This window comes from Prionailurus bengalensis, chromosome E1 (assembly GCF_016509475.1).
Source record: "Prionailurus bengalensis isolate Pbe53 chromosome E1, Fcat_Pben_1.1_paternal_pri, whole genome shotgun sequence".
Taxonomy (NCBI): domain Eukaryota; kingdom Metazoa; phylum Chordata; class Mammalia; order Carnivora; family Felidae; genus Prionailurus; species Prionailurus bengalensis.
The window spans coordinates 33907337-33933624 of record NC_057347.1 but is presented as its reverse complement, the minus strand read 5'-3'; the positions used below and the strand labels follow the sequence as shown (position 1 = coordinate 33933624).

Below are 26288 nucleotides of genomic sequence, written 5' to 3'. Positions count from 1 at the left end.
TGCTCTCTTTTCTCATTCAGACAGGTGGGATGGTTCTATCTATAATTAGTTCATGCTAAGCCTTTTCAGAGGCTGGTTCTTCAAACACAGGTGTGGTGATTTCAATTGTGTACCCCCAGAACTCATAAATTGAAGTCCTAACCCCAGCACCTCAGAATGTGACTTTATTTGGAAATGGGGTCATTACAGATGTAATTAGCTAAGGTCGTAACGTGGGCCCTGATTCATTATCACTGGTGGCCTTATAGAAAAGGGGATTTGGACAGAGACACAGAGGAATAACGCCATATAAAGATGAAGGCAGAGCGGGCAATGCTTCTACAAGCCAAGGAGCACCAGAGATTGCCAGCAACCCACCTGAAGGACAGGTGTGGAACAGTTTCTTCCTTACATCCCTTGGAATGGATCAACCCTGCTGACACCTTGATCTTGGATTTACAGCTTCCAGAGCTGTGAGGCAGTACATTTCTGTTGTGTAAGCCACCAAGTCTATGATGCTTCATTGAAGCAGTCCTAGCAAACTGATAGAACAGGCGCTCCACAAACCCAGTCGGTCTTTATGCCGTCTTCCCCATGAGCTAAAAGACCCCGGAAAAGCTCACCTGCATCCTGGTTATGTACACAGGTTTGTTCATTATTATCCAACTTGCTGTCTCATAGCAGGGTGGGATAGTCATCGACCCATCATAAGTAATGAAACTAGAGGTCTCTGGATATAGTTCCTCTATATTAAGTCCCTGTAGTAAATATGCATCATCTAGAGAAGAAAATAAGAAAGATTTAAGAGTTAGGTTTCTTGAGAAAGTGTGATATTGCTGATAATTGTTTTTTTTCTTTTTCTTTTCAGATTCCGGAAGACCGTATCTGCTAGGACAGGCTATAGTAATGAACAGCCTCCTGCCCCCACCCCCCAATCTCAGTTATTTTTAAATTTTTTAATGTTTTATTTATTTTCAAGACAGAGAGAGACAGGGCATGAGCAGGGGAGGGGCAGAGAGAGAGGGAGACACAGAATCTGAAGCAGGCTCCAGGCTCTGAGCTATCAGCACAGAGCCTGAAGCAGGGCTCAAACCTACGAATGGTGAGATCATGACCCGAGCCAAAGTTGGACACTCAACTGACTGAGCCACCCAGGCGCCCCATGAATCTCAGTTATTTTAAACAACAAAGGTTTATTTCTTGCTTGTGTACATGTTCACCCTAGGTTGGCTGGGAGCTGCCTCCATGTCACTGCTGTTCACACTCAGGGACTCGGGCCCATAGAGCAGCTGCCATTTAAGACCCTTGTGAGTAGCAATGATAGAAAGCAAGCATGATGAAGCATATGTTGTCTCTTAAAACTTCCATCCTAGAAGGGACACATGTCACTTCTGCTCACACTTGGGCAGCCCAAGAAGTAACATGGTCAAGGTTGACATCGGGGATTCAAAGAAGCACATTTCTCCAGCAGGATGGGGGCAATGAATACTGGCGAACAGAAATGTGGTCACTACAAGGACACAGGAAAGAACCAAGTCCATGATGATGGCCCCTGAGACCTAGACTCATAGCATTATAGTCATAATGAAATATACAATTAAAGGCTTCAGGACCTATTGAAACATTGCCTGGTCACCATTCTTATTTGTTTACATTTCTCAATTAAAAGGACGTTGAGAAAACACTTTTAGAAAGAAAAGCAAATCAGGCCAGATCCTACCATGAGATTCAACAGTTAAGTTCAACAATGGATTTCATTTTTGTGGATCTCCTCTCTATCGGGCCCATGTACATAGCCTTTTCTCTTTTTACACGTATTTGAGGTAGTCACACTCATATGTATTTTAGTATTAAATACACTTTTTCAGTTATAAAAGTCACATAAGTATATATCAGACTATATGGAAAAAGAGAAAACAAGAGGATAATAAGCACCTCGATCAACTAAAAACAATTGCCGTTTTGGTTTGTTTCATTCTGATTTTTAAATTCAACACACTGGTTGTACTTTGTAAACACTGAATGTACTGAAGTTTTCAAATATCCACAAATTCCAATGAGCCTCTCTCACTCCTATCCTCTATGATCCCTCCCCTTCTTTCCGTGCACTCTTACTCTCTTCTCCTGGCTTCCAAAATGCCATGCTTGGTATTCCTATTTTTTTTTTTTTTTTGGTCATTCCTTCTCAGGTTCTGTTGCTGGCTCCTGATTTTCCACCTACTTCTCTCTGTGTTGACATTTATTGGGGGACATGTCCAAGGCTTTTTCCCCCCCTCACTCTACAGTGAGAAGACCATTTACATTCATGGCTTCCACTGCCTTCTCTATCCTGGTGATTCCAGATCTAAGTGTCCAGGGGTCTTGCATTCCCAGTTTATCATAAGTGTCCACCACTGTGGCCAGTCCAGGAGGCCCAGAGAATGCACGACAGGAACCCAGTGCCTGGCAGGTGGAGGGATGAGCCTGGTTCCTCCAGTCCTCCTAGATCCTCTCATCCACGTTTCTAATGCCCAGTGGAAAAGGACTAACTCTTCAATAGTCATCATCTCTCAGGTTTAGTACTGTGCACATATAATGCTAAAAAAAGGACTTTCATATTCAGCTGGAAACTCACAGTGACCTGTAAAACTGGTCAGGCAGATAATAACTCCTCATTGACAAGAAGCTTAAGATCAGAGAGGCACAGTAACATGCCTAAGGTCACAGAGCTTGCTGGTGACTTCAGAGTGGGAACTGGAAGCCAGCTCTCCTGACTTCCAGACCAAAGTCAGTCATTCACTCAACAAATGTTCACTAAGCACCGCTTTGTGCCAGGCATAGGGTTAGGGTCTGGGGATAGAGCAGTCAACAAGATAGATGCAGTGTCCACCCTCATTTTATTGAGGAGACGGACAACAAATGGCAAAATAAACACATGTGGGCTCTTCTATCAGGTGGTGGTGAGCGCACCTTGGTCAGGCCTGTTCCTACCTTCTGATCCTGAGAGCATCAAGGATGCTAATCCATTTTCCTGGGCAGAGGCCCCCTACCTTCTGCATCTCCAGAAATTTCTCACTCAAGTTTCTCTGATAAGAAAGAGTCATCTCTGTCAAGGGAACTTGAACTTCAGTGCTCCTTCCCTTGTCAACTGAATTAAGAACAAATCAACTGATTCAGTGGTTTGGAATGATGTAAATAAAACCACCGTTTCCCTCCTCCTTCCCCAACTGCTCTGACTACCCTGATGGGGGGAATTGAACATCTCTAGAGCTTTGTCCACAAAATGACCATAAGACAGACAGAGAGGTCAAACTGGATTTGGAGACCGACCCTAGAAGAAAGGACTTTCTTTCAATTTCTATTTAAATGTATGTACCTTCCTATCCAAACATGAAGGAATCAGGACAAGCCCAGGAGAGCTGCAATGATTGGAGTATGGCTGGACTGGGTCTGTACCTTGCCCTGTATGGTCAGATGCTTCTCTAATAAAGCCATAGTGTCCAGAGCACATGTCAATGTGATGGTCCTTGAGAGTCAGATCAGGCATCAACACAGTAAGCGTCTGTTGAATATCCATTATTTGGCTCTCACTGTTTCTTAAGCCCCTAATGTATGTCAAGCACTAAGCTAAGTGTAGGTGAGCAGGATGTAATTAAGTGAGTGTAGCAAGGAGCCACAGAGACAGTGACATATATCTGTACTGTGTCCACTGAGAGGTTGTCAGTTCTGCCTAGGGGTGGGACTCGGGAGAGTATTAATGGAGGAGCTGACCCGAACTGCATTTTGAATGACAGGAGGTAATCAGTGTAGCTGCCAGTGGGGTGAGTGTCAACGGCACTGTAGGGAAAGAACTGAGGATGGAGAGAGAGAGACTCCCCTTGGAAGAGGGCTGGAGTGCTGGTCAGGTGCAGTGGGAGGGAGGGGTGTTGTGCAAGATGAAGTTGGCCGCTGGCACAGGCCACACCCGGGAGGTCCTTCTCTGCACTATTGGGAGTTTGGGCTTCATCCTGTAGGCAATGTGGAGGCACTGAAGGGTTTACAGCAGGGGAGTGGCAAGATCAGATCTGCACTTAATGATGCTTGCTCTGATGGCGGTTTGGCCTGAAGATTAACATACTGAATGAGAGAAGGAAGCATTCGGCACATCTTTATTAAAGGTCAATGCGATTTGTTTAACCAAGCTTGCATGCAGAGCATATTGGGTACTCTAGCGTGCTGCTATTATTGTATTTTATTTTATTTGGGGTGGTGGAGAGGAGGGAAGGAAGGAGGCAGCAGAATGAGTAGCATTGCAGGCATGGCTGGAAATAAGAAAAAGAACATTTATGTTACTCTGAAACTGTCACCAGCCTCTGTGTTGCGTCCATGTTGGAGGAAAGTGTCGGTGTGTGTGGGTGGTGGTGGGGGGGCAGGCTAGGAGCAAGACGCCCTGTTAGTGAATTTAACCCGCACAGTAGGGTAACAGTGTGCTTCCAAAACACTGGCATGCCCGTATCCCAACTCCACCTGCTGGGGTCCTGCCAGGAGGTTCCTCTTCGCCCACATCCCTGAGAGATGCAACACTCTGTGAGAGAACTCAGTCAGCTTGTGGGTGCTTCCACTCTCCCCTGATCCCCCTTTGCTGCTTTCTTTCCACGAATCTTGCTAATATTCATCCTTCACCTTTTGACCTTTTTGAAATTAAGATTTTGTTTTCAAGTAAGCCCAAATCCAACATGGGGCTTGAACTCAAAACCCCGAGATCAGAGTCACACGCTCTACTGTCTGAGCCCTCCAGGTGCTCCACCTTTTGCCCTTTTTATTTCCTCACACCACAGAAGTTGGGAAGACTTGAGTGTGAAGAGTGTGAGGACTGGACTCAGACCTGTCTTGGGGAGTGCTGACATCACTGCTCACCTTCTGTGTGGCCGTGGATGTGCAGGTAACCACTCCAGCCTCAGTTTTCACATCTGTAGTAAGCAGATGGTTGGGGTAACCAATGGACAGAATGTGTGTGTCCCCCCCAAATTCGTATCTTGAAGTCCTAGCCTCTAATGTGACAGTATTAGGAGGCAGGGCTTTGGGGAGATAATTAGATCATGAGGATGGGGCCCTCACGAATGGGATTAGCGCCCTTATTAAAGGGACTCCAGAGAACGCTCTCACCCCTTCGTCCATGTGAAGATGCAACAAAATTTCTGCAACCCAAGACAGGGTCCTCGCCAGAATCCAACCATGCTGGCTGGCATCTTGATCTTGGAATTCCAGCCTCTGGAGCTGTCAGAAGTAAATCTGTTTGTAAGCCACCTGTCTGTGGTAGTTTATGACAGCAGCCCAGACTAACTAAGACCGAGTACTTGCCTCAGAGTTGTTTGAAGAATAAGATCATGCTTTTTGAGTACAGATGGTCTCTAACTTTGGATGGGTCAATTTACAATTCTTCAGCTTTATAATGGTGTGAAAGTAATACTCATCCAGTAGAAACCATACTTCGAATTGTCCATTTGGATCTTTTCCCAGGCCAGCGATATACAGTATGATCCTCTCCCATGATGCTGGGCAGCGAGCTGAAGCTCCCAGTCAGCCTCTTGATCATGAGGTTATGTAAACAACCATTCTGTACCCAGAATGGTAACCTCCAACCATTCTGTACCCAGATACAACCGTTTATATTCCGTTCTCCACTTTCAGTGCAGTATTCAATAAATTACATGGGATAATCAACACTTCATTATAAAATAGGCTTTGTGTCAGATGATTTTGCCCAACTGTGGGCTAATGTGAGTATTCTGGACATGTTTAAGGTCAGCGAGGCTAAGTGATGATGGTGGGTAGGTGGGGTGTATTAGTGGCATTTAAAAATTTTTTTTTAATGTTTATTTATTTTTGACAGATAGAGATGGAGAGAGACAGAGCATGAATGGGGGAGGGGCAGAGAGAGAGAGAGGGAGACACAGAATCTGAAGCAGGCTCCAGGCTCTGAGCCATCAGCACAGAGCGCGATTTGGGGCTGGAGCTCACAAACTGTGAGATCATGACCTGAGCTGAAGTCAGCCACTTAACTGACTGAGCCACCCAGGCGCCCCAATGTTTATTTATTTTTGAGAGAGAGAGAGAGAGAGAGAGAGAGAGAGAGAGAGAGAGAGAATGAGTGGGGGAGGAGCAGAGAGAGAGAGAGGGAGACACAGAATCTGAAGCAGACTCCAGGCTGTGAGCTGTCAGCACAGAGCCTGATGCGGGGCTTGAACTCATGGACTGAGTGATCATGATCTGAGCTGAAGTCGGACACTCAACCGACTGAGACACCCAAGTGCCCCTAGCGGCATTTTTGACTTGGGATATTTTCAACTTATGATGGGTTTACTGAACACAGTCCCACCGTAAGTTGAGGAAGATTTGTACTTGGCACATGCTGTACTGGGTAGCATTGATGGCACTCCCGCTTCCTCACCCAGGATGACTACTTCCCCGGGATAACCACGCTTGACCTCCCTGAGGTCTCCTGACTCTCCCCAGCTGGGTTAGTGGTTCATTTTCCACCATATTTGCTGACTCTGCTTGCCAAGAATAACTTACTATTTAAACGTCCCCACTACCCTGTGAGCCTTTGGAGAAGGGCTTCTGTCTTTTACCTCTGAATCCCCAGGCCTCAGCATGAGGTCCACCACATAGTGGGTGCTCAACAAACACTGATGGGATGAATCAGCAAAAATGGTTTCTGCCCAGCAGCTCCACCTGGTAATGATGCTGGGCAGAAACTAAAGGAAGAAGAGGAAATATCATTTGTCAGATGATGGAGAAAAATCTCTGAGGCTCCAGTTCGTACCATTAGCTTAAATACATACTGCTCACTATTACTCCCATATATATCACACCCCAAGATACCAGGGTGAGAGACCGGTGCCAGTCTTCAGCTGGCATTACCGTGTTTCTACACCAAACACGTTTATACCCTGTATTTACATTGCTGAAATTGGCATGCACTTAACATGTAATGTTTGTCCTCATGAATTCTCACTCTGCCTCACGCTGCCTTTAAGTCAGGGTTCCATCTTTCAGGGAATAGAGTTTGAGAACCCCAGGCCACATTTTTACAGCTTCTTTTTTCCCCAAGGAGACTTGCTTGGTGTATTTGGTGGGATAAACATAAACAAGTTTACCCAAACAAATTTACCCTCAGTAGCTCAAACTTTTGTAATGTTTAATGTGTCGGCTAAATCTTTATAGTACCGGAAGACCCCTTGGATACTCAATAGGTATAGAATAGTTACATGCGGTTCATAGCCCGATTTTATTCTTTCAAATGACTGGAGAAGTCAACAGCTGTGCTTTTTAATTGTATGACATGCCCTTGCTGAATCTGTGATTCATCTTCTACTGAGTTCTTGGTCATGGATACAATTCTCAAGCTGACTTTTTCTTACTTATTTTTATAAGTAAAATGTACGATGATGACACACCCAGGACTGCATAGTGGGGGAATCGTTCCCTTCATCTGAGCTCCAACAGCAGCCTCTATTAAATGTGTCGTGTTTACTTATGTGGATCACTGAGAGATTTAACATCACCCAGTCCCTGCTTATGAAGTTCCCATTCAAAGAGAATGATGCCAATGAGAAAAAGGCATGGTGGTTCCAGAGATCGATCCTGGGCTTGCTTCTGATCAATAAGGAACTATTCAGCAATTTTCTCACATGGAATGACATTTCCTCTCATAATCTGCGGCAAATCCAAGTGAAATGAAAAAAGGCAATTACTAAAGAATAAAGTCATATGATTTTTTGTTTTATACAAACAATCAGTGAAAAACAGGGCCTCTAAGAATTGGATTCATGGAGGTAAGCCCCTCCTTTTCTGTGCCTCGCTTCCCTGAGTTACTGCTTAGATTGCAACATGGCAAGCAGTGTGCTGCATTTCTCATTCTGTGACAACATCTCCAAAGCCATTCTTTTGAAATGAAAGTACAAGTTCAATTAAGCATAGAGAGAGGCACCAGGAGCAATATGCTTAAACTCCCTGGTGATATTTCATCACATTTACCACTGCGTCCCTCTGAGGAGCGGGTGCCTGGAACACTTCCCAAGGAGCTGAGAGGTATAAGGCAGTCACGAGTTGGTCTCCCCTTTCCTATGCATTCATCTTTTAGCCGGGGTCAGGGTAGGGGACCAAAGCAAAGTTTTAAGCAAGAAAGACAAAACAGTATTTTAAGGGGCTCGTACTGTGCGTCAAATCACCATGTTTATTTTTTTTTTAAATTTTTTTTCAATGTTTTTTATTTTATTTTTGGGACAGAGAGAGACAGAGCATGAACGGGGGAGGGGCAGAGAGAGAGGGAGACACAGAATCGGAAACAGGCTCCAGGCTCCGAGCCATCAGCCCAGAGCCTGACGCAGGGCTCGAACCCACAGACGGCGAGATCGTGACCTGGCTGAAGTCGGACGCCTAACCGACTGCGCCACCCAGGCGCCCCTAAATCACCATGTTTAAAATCTCTCCTCTAAATGCCTTTGGTTCTGTGTCTTTATTTCCTTGGAGGAAATATATTAGGACAACAGCCAGAACTGTTAAAGTTTGGAATCTGTGATCTTTTGGATTCATAATGGGCTGAAATTCAGTACTGTATTTACAATCTATGAAATGAATGGACTATGTGAGAGAGAATGAAGCTATCCAAATGATACTCTGTCCTAGGACATCGGAAGAAAGCCTTCATTTATACGTAATGTTCTAATAACTACTCCCTGTTCTCAATTTAAGAAGGCTCTTTGCACTCCATTAGTTTACTGGTTTCACCCTTGAAAATATCATAAAATCGCTTTTAAAGAAATAACGCCAGCTTGATGAAGTCAGGTGGATACTAAAATGATAAGAATGTTACCTTTTATGTAATTGGGGCTGCTAATTAATTAACACAAGAAAAATGGAGGGATATTGGCATTCTTACACGATACTACATTAAAAAATTAAAATACTTCGTGTAAATTACTGATACCTCCTCCAGAAAATCCATTCAGAAAATCCATTTTTCAATGTCATGATTCCGGTCTTGACCCTCAATCTATTGAAGGGGAATTTCACTTTAATAAAATGGATTTTCTTTAGAAGACCTTCTAAATTCAGCCTGAAATTAATTCAGGCTGGTCTTTTCCATTGTTGGCCTGGGTTCGTGAGAGCGTTTTCTAAGATTTGCTCAGACATATGAAATCTAAGCTTCCAAGGAAAGTAGAACGTCACTAGGCCATTACTACCCACTGCATGGCTTCATATACAGGAGCTGTCCTTCGCTTAAAGTAAGCTGTATTGTGTGCCCAGCACTGTATTCACTGTGAATATAGTTTTTATTTGGCTTCATAGTGATCTTTCTCCCACTTGTCCTTTGGACAATCTAGGAACACACAAAACAATATAGCTAGCTTACACCAGTCATTGTCTAGGCAACAGACTACCTTGCTTAATCCTCACCCAACCCTCTCAATATCAGTCGGACTATCCTCCTTTTACTGACGAGGAAATCGTAATTTCGGAGATGTTATGAAAACTGCCTGAAGTCGCACAGCCAAGGAAGTGGTAGAGACAGGAGCCCAGGTCTGCTCAGTTCTCTCTCTCTCTTCACGAGAGCACGTTCCTTTCTCTAAGTATGGTGGTTTCACCACCATGGTATCTGGCTTCCAAAATTTCTAGTCCTTTTGGTAAGATTCTCCTTCTGGTTGTCTTTTACCTATTCCCTGGCATTGATTTTCTTAACTGGCTCAATAGAATGACTTTGCACAGTTCCTTTTTTCTGAGTCCTCTAATCTGTGACCAACTCAAGCAAATAGTTGCCATTTTGTGGTCATTGCACCCTGTGCTTCCATGCTTTCTCCCACTCACCTGCACCTCTTTAGTTAGTTGATGAGACAGACACACAAGGGCCTCTTCCAGGGTGGGATTTAAAAGATATCTTTAGAAATGATTTGCAATCCTAAGTCATGGGGATTTGAGCTGCTCTTTCAAAAATGAGGACATGTCCCGCCTCTCTTCTCTATTTATTCTCACTCATGATTTCACCCAGGTTTAAATGCCATCTGGATCCCAATGACTTCCACATTTATATCTTCAGTTCTCTCTCCTGAAATCCAGACTCATATCTAACTGCCCACTCCACACCTCTTCTTGGATGCCCAATAGACATCTCAAGCTTAACACATTAGAAAATTCTGATTCCTTTCTCCACCCACGAATATGCTTCATCTCAGTCTTCCCCATCTCCACTGATGAGAGTGTACTCCCTTCAGTTGCTCAGGCTAAAAGCCTTACAGTCATCTTGGTTCCTCACTTTCCCTCATATCACAAATCTGATCTATCAAGAAATCTTGTGGTTCTTCCTTCAAAATATACCCAAGCATTTCTCACCACCCCATCCACATTGGCCTGGGATTACTATTGACATTGTCAAGTCACTTGGATTGTTGCAAATTATCTCCCAATGTTGACCTTTGCTCCTCTACTGTCTCCTTCCAATGAAGCGACCAGAGTGATCCTTATCAGCAGATGGTGTCACTGCTCAAAGTCTTAGACTGATTTCTCCTAACAATGGCCTCCAAGAGAAAGAATGATGGGGAAGATTGACCCCCATCTGGAAGAAATGTCTATGCCTTCTCTGGTTACTCTGTTTGCCAATGATGGCAGTGCTGCTGTGTCCTTCTGGATGACGCTGATTTCCATTGGTGGTCCCATGCCAAGGCATAGGCAAGAGTTGCAGAGAGCTTAGGATAGAATGAACCTGAACTTTCTTTCTTTGTCAGATTGATTTCCATACAACACCCAGAGCTCATCCCAACAGGTGCCCTCCTCAATGCCCATCACCTGAACTTTCAATGTGCCCACAAATTCTGTGGCTAGTTTATGTCCCTTCCAAGTGGAAACAAATGCAAAATGTGAGGAGATGACTCTTGACATTGAACCAAAGTTAGAATTAAGAAAAAAACATGCTGATGAGTTTCATGCAATGTGAAAGGATCAGCCTTACAACTAGTTCTAAAACCTCAGAGGTAAGGTTTTTCTCTATCTCTAGAGAGGAAGCATGATGGGAAGATGAGGGCATAGAAAAGTTCTTAGGAGGACCTATGTTTGAATCCTTGCTCCTTCACTATGGAGGACCAGATTACTGTTCAGGGAATGTTCACTCCCTTCCCATCCCCACCTCCATGGGAGGATTCTGAGGTTGGGCTTGGCCATGTCTCTTTCTTTGGCCAGTTAAAACTGGATAGAAGTGACAGTGTGTGAGTTTCAAGCCTACACCATAAGTAACATCACACATTTCTGACCTCCACCATCAGAAGTACTTGCCATGGGTATCTTCCTGATCCCAGAGAAGTGACAGCCAAGCCACCCAAGCTGCAGCAGGAAATATCAATGCTGCTTGTTGAATGTTTGTTTGTTATGCAGAAGTTGCTGACATACACAATCACTTACTAGGTGTATGTCCTTGTCAAATCGTTTCACTTCCTGGGCCTTGGTTTCCTCATATGTATACTGGGATAGCAAATCATACCCACTTTGAAGGTGGGTACTTTGGGAACACTAGGTAAGGTGTTGCATGAAAGCTATTAGCACAAGCCTGAAATGTTGAAGGTACTCAGTGTCGCTTCCCTACTCCTGATACTCAGCACATTGTGGAGTGCGTACCATGTCTAAGTGAGTGGGGCAAGTTGAAGTTATGCTGGGGTGTCATTTTGAGTAGCAGCAGAAGAATGGGCTGGTTGGGAGAGTGGGTGTGGGTCAGGGTCATGTGTCCCTGGGGAGTGTGGTTGGGTGGCAGTGGGGGAAGGGGTTGATTTCTTTCAATCTTACTTAGAAGTACAGAAGCAGGGTAGCCTGATAGATGTCCCTGATCAGGTGGTGGTGTCTCCACTGGAACTCAGCGGCTGATGCTAGCACGTCTCCAGAGCCTCTGGGGAGGCTTCCAGGCTTGTGTTTCCCACCCACTGCCTGCTTCCTAGGAAATGATTCCTGCTTCAGAACATCCCCCACTTGCTACCAGGCCAACTTTCCACAGTCTGGCTGCGTCAGAGAGTTTAGCGGATGGAAGAGTGCTGGCGCTCTCCTGCTGAGCAAATCAATCCCTTTTGGCCACAGTGTCCTGCACATAGCGGCGTCGAGGTCATTCCCACTGGTAGGGCCATCATTATCCCTGTGGCGCCTGATAAAGGTGCTACTGGGAATGCCTCCATTATTGCCCAGAGTGTAAGAGCACAAATACCTGTGATTATGGGGCCAAAAGCAGTTACCTCTCCCCATGTGGGGTCTCTTTATCTTGCTTTCATTCCCTTTCTCTTCCCTTCGCTGTGACTGATAGATTATGAGGGACAGAAGGAGAAGGGGATGCTCCCACTCTCTTCCATTTGCATTTCTAGGGGTGAGGGCATTTATGCAAATCAGTCTTCTGCAGAAACTCCTCAGCCTGGCATCAAGACCCTTCGATATCTGGACCCAAATGACCTCTCCTGTCACTCTCTCTGCCCCTGTCACTAACACTGCAGGGGCCACTCATTCCTCTATTAATTCAAGCCTAACCCATGTTTATTGTGGGCGCTGCCATGGACAGCTGATGAAGGCAGAGTTCCTTCCTCTGAACCCTTCACAGTCCTTGTAATGCTCTTCTTGCTTTGGATGTGGCCCTCTGTGCTTGGAATGTCCTCCCTCCTTCCCTCTTTTTCCTTTCTGCCATCCCCCCCTCCTTCCTTCCTTCCCTCCCTCTTCCTCTTTTTCCTCCCTTGCTTCCTTCCTTCCTCCCTCTTTTCTTCTCTCCCCTCCCCCCCCCCCCTTTTCCACACCTCTCTTTCTCCAGCAAAGTTATTCATTGATTCAGTCCTTATTTTAAAGGCACCTGCTTTGTGCACCCTTGCCATGTATTCTGGGCAGTTTTTCCATGATCCCAAAGAGTTCTCTCCAGTTTTTTTTTTTTTTTTTGCATTATGTTTGTTACATAAATCTCTATAATGCACTACCGTATGTCTGTCTCCCGACCTAGAGTGAGGACCCTGTGGACAGAAAACACGTCCTGTTGATCTATCTTGTGGCACCTAGGATCCACTCAGTAAATATTTGTGGAGTGAGTGAACAACTGAATGAAGGTCTTGGGTTTTCACATTGTGATCCACTTCAGCTATTGTCAAAGTCGTCCTTCTCAATCCCCACGGAGCTGATGGGGCGGCAGTCAGCAGGGATGCCTCATTCAAAACAGATGAAGCTGAAGTTTCCCTTACCCACAAAAGGGCCATCTGTCATTGGTCCCGACAAGATCTGTCCCCCTGGCTCTCCAGCCCCTTGTTTGCACAAGGATTGGTACCAGTTCCTGAGGAAGGCCACCTTTCTGTAGCTCAGACCCCCGTGGAGGGTTTCATTTTCGACAGCAGCCACATCACTTAATATTAATCAGACCTGTGCTGGGGGTGGGTTGGGGGAGGAAAGTCCCACTAATGAGTGACTCTGCAGCTGGCAATCTGTTAGATTATGTGTTGGGGCTTAATGTGTGATTTCATGGCTTTTCACGGTCTCTAAACTGCAAATTCAAGATTATTTGAAAACATTTTATTTAATTTTCATGCTTTTTTAATCAAAAAAAGTTAAAAGACTAATAATATTTTATGGGAAGTTATAAAATGTGCTCTTTGCACACAAAATAGAAACGCCTTCCTTAGATGAGTAACTTGAGTGTATACTGAGAGAGGACTCCATAGGGGCTCTGGTGAGGAAGGGCGGGTAGGTTTTGGAGACAACTCATTCTTCCAGGTGATGTCCATCTAGGGGGACTGTGATTCTCCAAGTTCATTCGTCACCCCCACTGCCCCACACCCCAACCTTTTCATATGGAAGTGACTTGGCAGTGAGCACTTGTGGGGAGGGCTGGTGTCTGGCCATTTTTATACTTCGGGAGACTTGCCTGGTGTCTGTCATGGGCAGGTGTGTGGAAAATGTTTTCTGAATGCGTGAATAAATGAATGAGGGAAGGGTTCTCCATACTCTCCTTCCAGCAGTCCACGGAGACCCGAAAGCATTCACTCTGTCTTTCCCCCATCACCACTGGAAGCAGAAACAGCAGACAGAGCTGAGCTCCTGGCTTGGCGAAAGGGTGCTCCGCAAGGATGTGGGTATAAGAATGTTTGCATTTTGCTTTTTACTTCGGTGAAGTCATGATCTACCTATTGCTTAATTCAAAATCCCAGACCCAGAAGGACCCTAGAAACCTGAAGTTGAACTTCTTCACTTTATAGATGAAGAAACAGAGTTAACATGAAGAGGCTCCTTGCTTAAGGACAAAGTCAGGACCTGAATCCCACTTTTCTGCTCCTTCCTAATTAATTTAAAAAATAGTTTTTCCTGTCCTACTTCTTTCATCTCGCGGTGTGAGGTATAACTTTTCCTAGACCCTACAACTTCTGGGATTGCTCTGGGAGACACAATATTTCCCTTTTCCTTCTTCCCCTTTCAACTTTGCAATGTTCTTTCTTTTCTGCTTAAGGATCCTGGGGAGAAAACATTCTAGAAACCTGAAGGCATGGAAATGGACAGAGTCCTCTAGAGCAGGAGATCACGCATAGCAATGAAGAAAGATGCCACCCTGCCTTGGCCTGAAAAGGGACTCAGTGACAGAGAGAGGGAGATGTGGTCCAGCTCTGGAAATGTTGAGGTTGGATCCAAACTACCTGGTGAATGCTTTTTCAATCACATAACTGGCAGAGCCCCAAATGTGGCCAGCTGACATGGTGGAGTTTGTGAGCTAGTGGAGTCCCCCAGCTCATTACCAATCCATGGGATAACGATGACCATCATCATAATAATCATTATCGCCTTAGACAGGCGTGGATGACAAAGACACCCCGGGGACGTCCTTTTGAAATGAGCTGCTTCTTAGCCAACCCTGACTCTCCAGAGTGACTTTCTAGAGAATTAAAGGATCATGAAGCTGAAAGAGGCCCTCTGAGATCATCAGTTCTGGCTTTCTGCCTTCAGACAGGACTAACCTTTATAGAATAGTTGCTGTATAGGAAATTGAACCAAACTTACTTTTATATGTTATTCTTGTGATAGTATCTCTGTTGAGCATTCGATTAAGAAATGGGTTTGATGAATCAGAAACCTAGGAGAGAAAAGAAGATATTAATGACTGGGCAGTACTATCCCAGGATGAACACTTCCTCCATGCATTCACTTATTCATTCATATTTACTGAGTGCCTACCATGTGCCAAACACCGTGGTGGCTGGAAATTCAGACATTAAATACACAGACTATGCTTTCAAGAAATCCCAGTCTAGAGAAAGAAGACAGGTGAGTAAATGAATGGTTATAATAGAATGTAAAGAGTGCTATGATAGAATCACAGGTGTGATGATATTAGAGGAAGTTCACTTACCTGGGGCATCTGGGGAGCTAAGGAATGAGATGAGTCTTGAAGGATGGGTGGAAGTTACAAGGTGCTTTGCTGGTAGAGTGTGCAAAAGGAGGGAAGGGTAAGGAAAAAAATTACATACAGAGAATATGTGCATACGGACATGAGGGAGTGAGAACTAGTTATACTTATGCAAGTACTTCCGGGGGAAAGATGAAAGGTGAGGCTAGAGAGGTAGGTAGGCAGGGGTTAGCTCATATCAGGCTTTGAATGTCATGTGAGGACATTTTAAGCTTTATTCTGTAGGGATGAGGAACCATCAAAGAGTTTTAAGTAGAGGGTAGGGAATGACATTTCAGGAAAGGGACAGTTAATCTAAGTAGACAGAGAGAAAGAGTACCCAGAAGAGAGGTATTAGGAGATGAAAAAAAAAACTCTCTAAGACTATAGAACCTTATATCACTGCTTATTATCACAACAATAAAATACACCATAAGCCATGCCATTCAGTCAACCAATCATCCATTCACGCGTCCATCCATCCACCCACCCATCCATCCATCCATGCATCTATCCATGCGCCCATACATCCAATCGATATTTACCAAGTGCTTATTACAAGCCAAACATTGTACTAGATGTTCAGGGATCAGTTCTCATTTTGTACCCATGCCCTCAGGTCTCCAAATTCCTTCTTTGGGAGAACAAGGCAAGCTTCGAGGGTATTAAGCCAGAGGACCACCATTTGGAGACTGTGATGTGCCCTCAAATAGCTGTGCACACTGTTTTATTTACCACCTTCCTTCTACTCAGTCTTTTCCAAAGTATGAGGATCCATCTAGTCATTTCTCTCCTACTTCTCTCAGTTCTGCAATTTATGCCTCAGCTGCTAATTGGATGCTGTGACACATCAGCATTTTAGATTTGATTTATTCTGAGGGCGGGAAAAATTGTAGCAGATGATGATTATTATTATTAGATAAGCAACAGGTAATTTTTAGTTTGGAGAAAGCACAGACTGTTTATTTTCCCTCCATCTGTCTCTCCTTTCCCACACAGTTTCCTGGGTGTGTTGTGGTGAGACAAATGCACACTGGTGGGGGGCTTGGTGAGTGACAATGCTCAGTGGAGTTTTTCAAAGCCACCCCCAAATGGAGAGAAGTCCCAAAGCAAACACTGCTGCTCCTCAGAAGCTTTTGTGGCAAATTTAGCTTCTCCTTTGACATCCTGTTTGGCCATTTAAAACATAGCTTGAAGCCACCTGTTTGTGCCAATTCATATGAAAAGAGAGACAAAAAGATACTGCCATGGCAGGTAAGGAATCTGCTGTCCCCCTTAAGTGGGTGCCTTGGGCTCCTGGTACCCGGTGAGTCTGGACAGCGCTAACGTTGGGACTGGACCCTTTTGAAAAGCTGATTAAAAATAACTGAAAAATGTCCAAAGTGCACACAGATGATTTGTGGGCTCTAGTGTGTTCGTGGCGTGGGAGGGAGGATAAAGTATGTACTGGGTATAAGTGAGCTTAAGTGGGAAGTTAATGGTGTGTGATTGAGCAGTAATTACAGCCAAACCTCAGCTCCCTGTGGTCATGGGAAGGATGGGGGATTAGAAGGGGACAGAGATAAATAAAACCCCCAGATAAACAATTCCCTTATTTTAGCCAACAACTCCAACCTTTCAACGACTCAGCTTTCAGCAGGGTGCCATCTCTAGGGATCTGCTTACCTAGAGGTGGGGGCCTCTCATTTTCTATGCCTGCCTACCAGGCAGGGAGCTGGGAAGAAGAGGCAGAAAAATCAGAAGGAGGGAAGGACCACCAGAGCCTGTGTGCCCTTAGTGCTAAGGGCTTAGGTTCATCTCATTTCTAGGCCCGTGCTGAGTACAGGACCCACCTGTGTCCCACACTCAATCAGTGTTTCGGGATGAGTAAATGACAAGTCTCAGCTTGGATAACTCACTGTGAAGCATCTGGGAGTTGATTATGTTGGACAAAGATAGAAATGCTGTGGCTTATTTTGTTTGAGGTCTGGCCAGAAAGTGTCAGCTTTGCTCAGGAAAAGACTGGAAGCAGCCCTAGGGGCCAAACTGGCCTGAGAAGGTGCAGGGGCTAGTCCTCACCTTTTCACTGACTGCAGGGGCAGAGGCGGAAGTTCCTCCAGCAACCTGCAGGGACGCAGCCAAGACCTGTGTCAGTATTCTTGGTGCACAGCGTGCTCCTGCAAGAGCTGGTGAAACACTCCCATAGTTTGCTGTTGAGGAGGCTGACTTCCTGGAGTATCAATCACCCTGTCAGCTGTAATGTGCCTGAGCTTCCAGGATGACATCTGCTGACTCAGGTGCTTTGAGCAAAGTGAGGCAGTCAAGGGCCAAGGCTGAAGCACCCACCAAAGGACGGGCATTGTTGGGCAGCCCAGGTTGGCTGACATGGAACCCTGGCATCGGGAAAGCCAATGAAGGAGGTGAGCTCCCAGGCATGCATGATGCAATATTGTGACACAGCAATGAGCATGGCCCAGGATGAACACACTAGCTGTTATCAATATCATGACTGAGGCTGGTTGAGGGATATGGGAATTGGCCTTGTGCTTGTGGGTAGCATAGGGATGTGGCGGAGATGTTTATGAATATCATGTTCCGTCTTCTTCATCTCAGTTGCTTTCTCCATGCTCTGTTGCAGAGGCATATAGTGTGAATAAGGTCATAGTATTAAAATCAAGAAAGACCTGGGCTCCATTCCTGGATGGGCTGTTAAGAGCTACATACACTGGGTGGAAAGCCAAGATTCTCTGAGCCATTTTCCTCATCTGCAAGATAAGGACACTAATGCCTACCCCACAGACTCATTATTTGGGTTAAGTAATAAAATCTCTGTAAAATACACATCTCCATTGCCTGGAATTCAGGAATCTGTGTTCATTATAACAGGGTCTGTAACAACACCACGAGGTGTAGGGCAGGGACTGGCAGGATCCGTGCTAGGATCAATTTTCTTTGGGGCATCACATCAGGTACTCAGAAGGCATGGCAGCCTAAAAATATGCTTCCTTGGCCAACAGCCCCTTCCTATATTTGCCGATGACAAGCTACAGGAGTTTGGTGGCCAACATGTCACAAATGCCTCTGCCCAATGTACAGTTCTGGCCAGGCCACAAAAAAGGCCTGACGGGAACCAGGTGAGGGAGAGGAACTCAGGAGGTGGCATGGGCTCTGGAGAAGGATGACCAGATGGCACAAAGTGCCTATTGCAAAGGGTGATGCTTTTGGGGAGGGAATAGTGGGTATAGTGCCTGGGGTACCCCCACGCCTATTGTCCTAAGCAGTGATGATGTCACCAAGAGAACTCTGTTAAAAACCCCCCAGTAGCAAATGCTGGATTTCTATTGATCATATCCACCAGATTCCAAGTTTCAACTGGGGCACCTCCTCTCACGATCTGGCCAAAACTTCCCAAGGGGCTGACATGGCAACTTCCAACGTTTGGAACTGTCACACATGCCTTTTGTTTTTTTTCTCTCTCTCTTTCTTTTTCCAATTGGAAAGACATTTCTTCTTTGTCCATTTTCTTTTAAATGTGCATACCTGCTTCACTCCATATCTGTCAAAATGCTCAAGGGGAGTATTTTTTTTTTAACAACTTAGAATTTTCACGGCTGGAGATCTGTCGTCGTTGACTGTTAGGGAGGTATAGAGTCTCCTAAGAATGTCATAAAGTCAGCCATGGTGATCTTTGCTTAATTTCTCCTGGGATACTTATGAGGGAAAGGGGAGAATGGGAGGTGATGTTCAGAGCACCTTCAGGGAAGCTGGAGGGAGCTGTTCAGGGCAGTGCGGGAGGGGAGGGACATCCCACATTGCCCTTGCATCTCTGTTTCCAAGGGGCAACTGGTGGACAGGAGTGTGATCCTGTGGGCTTTCTGGGAGCCACCCCTCCCCTTCTGTTGCATCCTTTTGAATCTTTTGCATGATGTGGGACCTGAAGCCTGTCTCTGGATCTAGCACCCTTTTTCTTTCTGAGACAAAGACTGCCTAAATCCTCAGGCCCCTGATGCTATGAAATGGAAGAACCATCATTTTGTTGCGTCTTCATGAAAGAGACCTCTTTTTTCATAGATCTCATGGATATAAAAGTCACCACCCTGCAGCTTTTCCTGGGCATGGACATCACCCCTTTTGTTATTTCTAAGATCCAACAGAGACTAAGCTGGTATTCCGACCTGGGGTGGGAATGGCAAGAAAAGAATGAAAGAACGAAAGACACTTACTTTTATAAATATAGAAACTACCACCAATCCATTAGGGCTCTTTGCGGCTTCTGTGACATTTGTGTATAACTCATGGTTATAGTGGATGAGCTGCACCTGGCAGGAGGGAAAAACAGCAGTAAGAACAACAGTCTCACATGAAAAGGTGTGAGGCACAGCATAGCCACCCTACGGAAGGGTTCACCATAAGGTATATTGTAGAACAATTGTAAAGGCAATCTTGTAATTGAAAGCAATTCAGGGAGGTGTGTGTGTGTATGTGTGTGTGTGTGTGTGTGTGTATAATGCATGCACACACACACACACACACACATACAGAAAAGAACCCATACATATTTGCAAATGTTTTCTGGTAATAATCATGCCTTTAATAAGCTCAGTGCCCATCTGGCTCTGGCTCCAACCCAGGACATTCCCCCTAAAGTGTGTGTAAAGTGAGTTTCCATTATTAGGAGTAGAACTGCCCTGTAGGGGTGGACGCGCTCTCCCGGCTGCATCCACAGCTGTCACTGGCACTGAGTGAATCTTCCTCATGGCCTTAGGCAAGCAGGGAATGGTTAGGTTCTGAGTTAGTCCAGTGACTCTGAGAGGACAGTGGCCAGCCTATGAAATGCCGAAGTCCTGACAGAGAGAGAGTGATGGCTGAAGCTCCTGATGCACCAGTCTGCCAAGGTCATCTGACCGTGCGGGACTCAATTCCCTCCTTGCTCAGTGAAAGTCAGCACTCTGCTTGTTGAGCCTTTGTGCCATAGTTAGTGTGGGTAGCACATGGAGTCTTGGATCTTGCCTCCAGGAAACTAGGGTTTCCCTCTTTTACTTAATTTTTCAAAAATTATTTTCTAAGAAATTTTGAAACATAGCACACATACATGTTCAACTAATGCCCCACCAATTTTTAGCCATATGAATAATTTACTCTACCTCACTGAGACTTGATTGCTTCCTCTGAAAAACAGGTGTGATTTTCTCCTTAGAATTCATCTCAGGCTGTGGTTTTAAAATAGATTTTTTAAAAAATCATGGAGGCATAATATTTGTAACAAACTAAAAAAAGTTTCCCTCCACCTTTGTGTAATCCTAGCCCAAGCAATATGACTATTAACAGCTTAGCATCTATCCTTCCAGATATATATTTTTTATGCTTATAGATCACACACAGATACACATGTAGGGTTTAAGAAATCATATAGGTCTAAGATCTATAAATTCCTAGGATCATCTAGGATCCTAGAAATTTTCTAGGATTGATAAATTCCTAGAAACACACAACCTACCAACACTGAATCAAGAAGAAATAAAAACCTGAACAGATTAATACAAATAAAGAGAACTGAAGTAGTAATCAATCTCCCACCCCCCAACAAAGAAAAGCCTTGGACCAGATGGCTTTGTGGGTGAATTCCACCGGTCATTCAAAGAAGAACACATACTGATCCTTTTTAAATTCTTCCAAAAAATTGAAGAGAGAATACTTGCAAACCTGTGAGGCCAGCATCATCCTGATACCAAACAAAGCCAAAAACTTTAAGAAAAAAGAATTATAGGCCAATATCCCTAATGAACACAGAGGCAAAAAACCTCAGTAGAATACTGAGCATTCAGTAGAATACTGAGAATTCAGTAGCAAACTGAATTCAATAACACATTGAAAGCATTATACATCAGGACCAAGTAGGATTTATTCCTGGGATGCAAGGATGGTTTAACATATTGTAAATCAATTGGTGTGACCTACCACATTAACAGAATGAAAAATAAAAACCACATGACCATCTCAATAGATTTAGAAAAAGCATCTGGCAAAATTTGCCATCCGTTCACAACAAAAACTCTCAACAAAAGCAGGTATAGAAGGAACTTACCTCCACACAATAAAGGCCATATATGAAAAGCCCATAGCTAACATCATAATCAATAGGGAAAAACTGAAAACTTTTTCTTTAAGATCCATTACAAGGTAATGATACCCAGTCTTTCCACTTCTAGTCAACATAGTGCTGAATGTCCTAGGCAGAGCAATTAGATAAGAAAAAGAAATAAAAGGCATCCAAATCAGAAAGAAAGGAGGAAAATTATCTCTCCAGATGAAATAATCATATATGTAGAACACACTGAAGATTCACCCACAACAAAAAACTGTTAGCACTAATAAATGAATTCAGTAAAGTTGCAGGATACACATTCAGTACACAAAAATTGGTGGCATTTCTATACACTAACAATGAAGTATCTGAAAAGGGAATTAATAAAGCCAATCTCATTTACAGTAGCAACAAAAAGAATAAAATACAGTTGACCTTGAACAACACAGGTTTGAACTGAGCTGGTCCACTTACATGCAGATTTGTTTTTTTTTTTTTTATAAATACAGTACAATATTGTAAATATTTTTCTCTTTCTTATGATTTTCTTAATAACATTTTATTTTCTCTAGCTTACACAGGTAAGCTTACCTGTTACCTTAACACAGGTATGTACAAAATATGTGTTACCTGACTTTATGTTATCTGTAAGGTTTTTGGTCGATAGTAGGCTATTAGCAATTAAGTTTGTGTGAAGTCAAAAGTTCACAGGGATTTTTGACTTCATGGGGTTGGTACCCTTAACCCTCACATTGTTCAAGGCTCAGCTGTACTTAAGAATAAGCTTAACCAAAGAAGTGAAAGGGTTGTACACCAAAAACTATAAAGCAGTGATGAAAGAAAATTAAAGAAGACACAGATAAATGAAAAGTCATCCTGTGCTCATGGGCTGGAAAAATTAATATTAATACTGTTAATGTTCATACTACTATTCAATTAAGTCCCTATCAAAATTCCAATGGCATTCTTTACAGAAATAGAACAAACCTTCCTAAAATTAATATGGAACCACATAAGACTCTGAAATAGTCAAAGCAATCTTGAATAAGAAGAACAAAGCTTCCTGATTCCACAATATACTTCAAAGCTATAATAATTTTATGTCAGTATAGTACTGACATAAAAACATGTATGGACTGGTGGAACAGAATGAAGGGCCCAGAAATAAATCCATACACTTATGGTTAACAGATCTTCAACAAGTATGCTAAGAATACACAATGGGCAAAGGATAGTCTCTTCAGTAAAAGATAGTGGGAAAATTGGATATCCCATGAAGAAGGATGAAATTGGACCCTATCTTACATCATATATCAAAGTTAACTTAAACTAAAGACTTATAGGTAAGACCTGAAACGGTAATGTAGAAGAAGACACAGGGAAAAAGCTTCTTGGCAATGAGTTTTTGGTCATTACACCAAAAAGTACAGGCAATAAAAGCAAAAGCAGACAAGCAGGATTGTCTCCAACTAAAAAGCTTCTGCACAGAAAAGGAAACAATCAAACAGTGAAAAGACAACCAATAGGATGGAGAAAATATTCTCAAACCATATATCTAATGAGGGGTCAATATCCAAACTATATAGGGAACTCATATGACTCATTAGCCAAAAACCAAATAGCCTGGTTAAAAATAGGTAAAGGACTTGAATTGACATTTCTCAAAATAAGACACACGAATGGCCAATAGGTACCTGGAAAGGTGCTCAACAGCAACAGTCATCAGGAAAATGCCAATCAAAACCACAATGAAATATCACTACACACTTGTTAGAATAGCTATGGTCCAAACGACAAGAGATCACAAGTGTTGGTGAGGATACAGAGAAAAGGGAACCCTTGTAGTCCATTGATAGGAATGTAAACTGGTATATCACCATCATGGAAAACACTGTGGAGGTTCTTCAAAAAGTTAAAAATAGAACTACCATTTGATTCAGCAGTACCATTATGGGTATAGATCCAAAGCAAATCTGGATCTCAAACAGACATCTTCAGTCCTATGTTCATTGCAGCATTATTCACAATATCCAAGATATGGAGATAACCTAAGTTTCTGTTGATGAATGAATGGATAAAGTAACTGTATAAAGGAAAATAAGATGGAATATTATTTATCCATAAAAATGAAGGAAATCCTGCCATTTGTGACAACATGGATGAACCAGAAGGACATCATGCTAAGTGAAATAAGGCAGACCCAGAAAGACAAATACTGTCTGATCTCACTTATGTAAAGCATCTAAAATAGTCAAACTCATAGAAACAAAGAATAGTTTGGTGGTTGTCAAGGGATAGGGGAGGGAGGGGAAATGAGAGGTTGGTCAAAGGGCTCAAAGTTTCAGTTATGCAAAATAAATGAGTTCAGGAGCTCTGAGTACAGCCTGGTGATGATAGTTAACAATAGTGCACTGTATACTTGAAATTTACTAAGAGTACAGTTCTTAAATTAAATCTTTATACACGCACGCACAATAGTAACTATGTAGAGGTGATGGATATGTTATTTAGTTTGTCTGTGGTGATCTTTCCAAAATATACTCATATATCAAAACATCAAGCTACACACCTTAAACATATACAATTTTTACATTTCAAAGAAAACTCAAAAAGTTGTTAAAAAAAATGAATAAACCCAGTAACAATGGGATCATTTCTAAGTATGATTGTGGGCTTGATTTGTTAAATTTAAAAATAGTTTGTGGCTGTCTTTATAAGTCAGTGTGTACAGAGCTACCTAAGTCTTTACAATAACTGTACAATTTTCTGTTGCATGAATGCCCCACAACACATTTAACTAGCCTCTTACTAGCTTTCTGGTTGTTTCATTTTTTTCTTCTCTCTGATAAACAATGTCACAGCAAGCTCAGCATATATCTCTCTGTAGTGGTGTTAACATTTTCCACAGGCTGATTTGAGAATCTAGTAAGATAGTATATGTAAAATGGTTTTGTGCCTCTGAAAAGTTTGTGTATTCATTATTACCAATATCCTGTAACACATTAAAAAAAAGGAAGTGAAGTTTCAGAAGCTAAGGAAGTCAATGATAAAAAAACAAAAAAAAGGAAAAAGGTGCTTTTCTTTGATTTTTGAAAAAACCGGAGTGCCTGGGTGGTTCAGTTGGCTAAGTGTCTGGTTTGTGAGTTTGAATCCCGCATTGGGCTCTGCAATGGCAGTGTGGAGCTGGCTTGGAATTCTCTCTTCCTCTCTCTCTGCCCCTCCCTGGTTCATGCTCTCTCTCTCTCTCTCTCAAAATAAATAAAAAGATAAACCACCTCTAACACAGTGGTTTGCAACCTTCAGAGTGCATTCAAATCACCTGGGTGCTTTTAATACCCACCTGTGCTTGCTCCCCCAATTCTGATTTAATTGATTTGGGGTGGGGACAGAGCTCTGGGATTTGTTAAATGCTCTCCAGCTAGTGGGCAGCTGAAGTGGAGAACCAGTGCAACATAAGCAATGAGCATCCACATCCCATCAATTCCCAATCGCGTGGATAGAACCTTGGATCTGAGAAAACCCTAACATCTTGAGTCAGTAGAGCTTTTCATGTAGGGAGCATGGTATTGCTGCTCTTGAAATATCCTACGTGTGTATTGCTTTTTCACTTCTTGTGCGTTTTGCCAATGGTGGCAGATGGTCATACAGCAGCTCTTCTGCAATCAGAAAGTCAACCATAGGCAGCGGCTGGCAAGTGTGGTCTGCCAGTTTATCAGGCAGGTTGTTCAGGCCTATGCTTATCATTTGCCTTCCTCCCTCCCGCTCACCCACACACACAGCCAGGACTTTCTGCAGGTGGAGAAGTGTTGCCATGTGGAAGAACCAGGAGCTGTGGGGGACCTGCCACACCCCCCTTCAGTGTTGAGTAAGCTTCTTTAATGAGAATCAAAACACATCCTGCCATCTGCTAAGATCTTCCCACCAGGTGACCTACAAAGCCACCTGGGGACGTGCCAGTGCTACAGGGTATGCCTTGAAATTTCAGCGTGTTCTGAGAACCTGGCATTGGAGAGATGGGAAGTGGAAGGCAGTCCAGTGGAGTGGTTCTTCTCTCCAAATTACAAGACTGAAAAATGCAGGAAGAAGTCTCTTGAGCCACGAGGAGGCCCACAGGGTGGCATTCTGTAAGGGCCAGGGACTGTGAGAAAGGGGATGGTAAATATAGGGGTGAGGCTGTGCTCTGCTCCAAGCTTAAGTCGACACATCTGGCATCTTGATCTGATGTCTTGCCTCCTCTTTGTACCAAGGTAACTTGGCTAGGATTCTGAGATCATGAGCTCTGGTTCCTATTAGGAGTCATTGATGGCCCGCTTCTTATGTTAGGTTGAACCATGTGAAATTGACTTTTTGATCTACCAAAATGGTGATTTTACAGAATTAATATAATCTTAAAATAAAGCTATTTTGAATACAGCATATTCCCCCTTCCAAGGCATACAAATCAGATGTTAAAAAGATCCATAGTGCTTTCCTACTCAGTGTGTACTGCAGGGACCAGCAGCTCCATGGCCTCCAGAAGGGAACTTGTTAGAAATGTAGAGTCTTGAGCCCTACTCTAGATCTCCTGCATGAAAATCTGCATTTTAGCAACCCCCCAGTGATTTGAATGCACATGAAACTTGGAGAAACACTGGTTTAGCAGACACTGTTTGTTGGCTGGCAGAGCCCTGTCGTGTCTGGCTGTTCCCTGCTCTTCTGGTTCATTTAGACTGGGTTGAGGGGTATGTGAATTATGTATGTGAGGAGATGGGCTGAGTCCAGATCATAGAAGGCCCAGAAGATGACCTATGGAAGCGTTCTGAGCAGAGGGTAAGATAATCAGCATGGGCTGTAAGAAGGCAGATTAAAGCAGGG

General features: G+C 43.6%; 1 protein-coding gene across 3 annotated transcripts in view; it reads right to left on the bottom strand.

The window, feature by feature from the left end:
- Window positions 1-26288, bottom strand: part of CA10 (carbonic anhydrase 10) — a 490509-nt gene that overhangs the window by 5300 nt on the left and 458921 nt on the right. For all 3 annotated transcript variants that reach the window (XM_043584025.1, XM_043584023.1, XM_043584024.1), the window contains 3 exons: window positions 19573-19668; window positions 14986-15058; window positions 603-757 (listed from right to left, as the gene is read on the bottom strand). In XM_043584025.1, the coding sequence (XP_043439960.1) occupies window positions 603-757; window positions 14986-15058; window positions 19573-19668 (324 nt within the window). The remainder of the gene's footprint in view (window positions 1-602; window positions 758-14985; window positions 15059-19572; window positions 19669-26288) is intronic.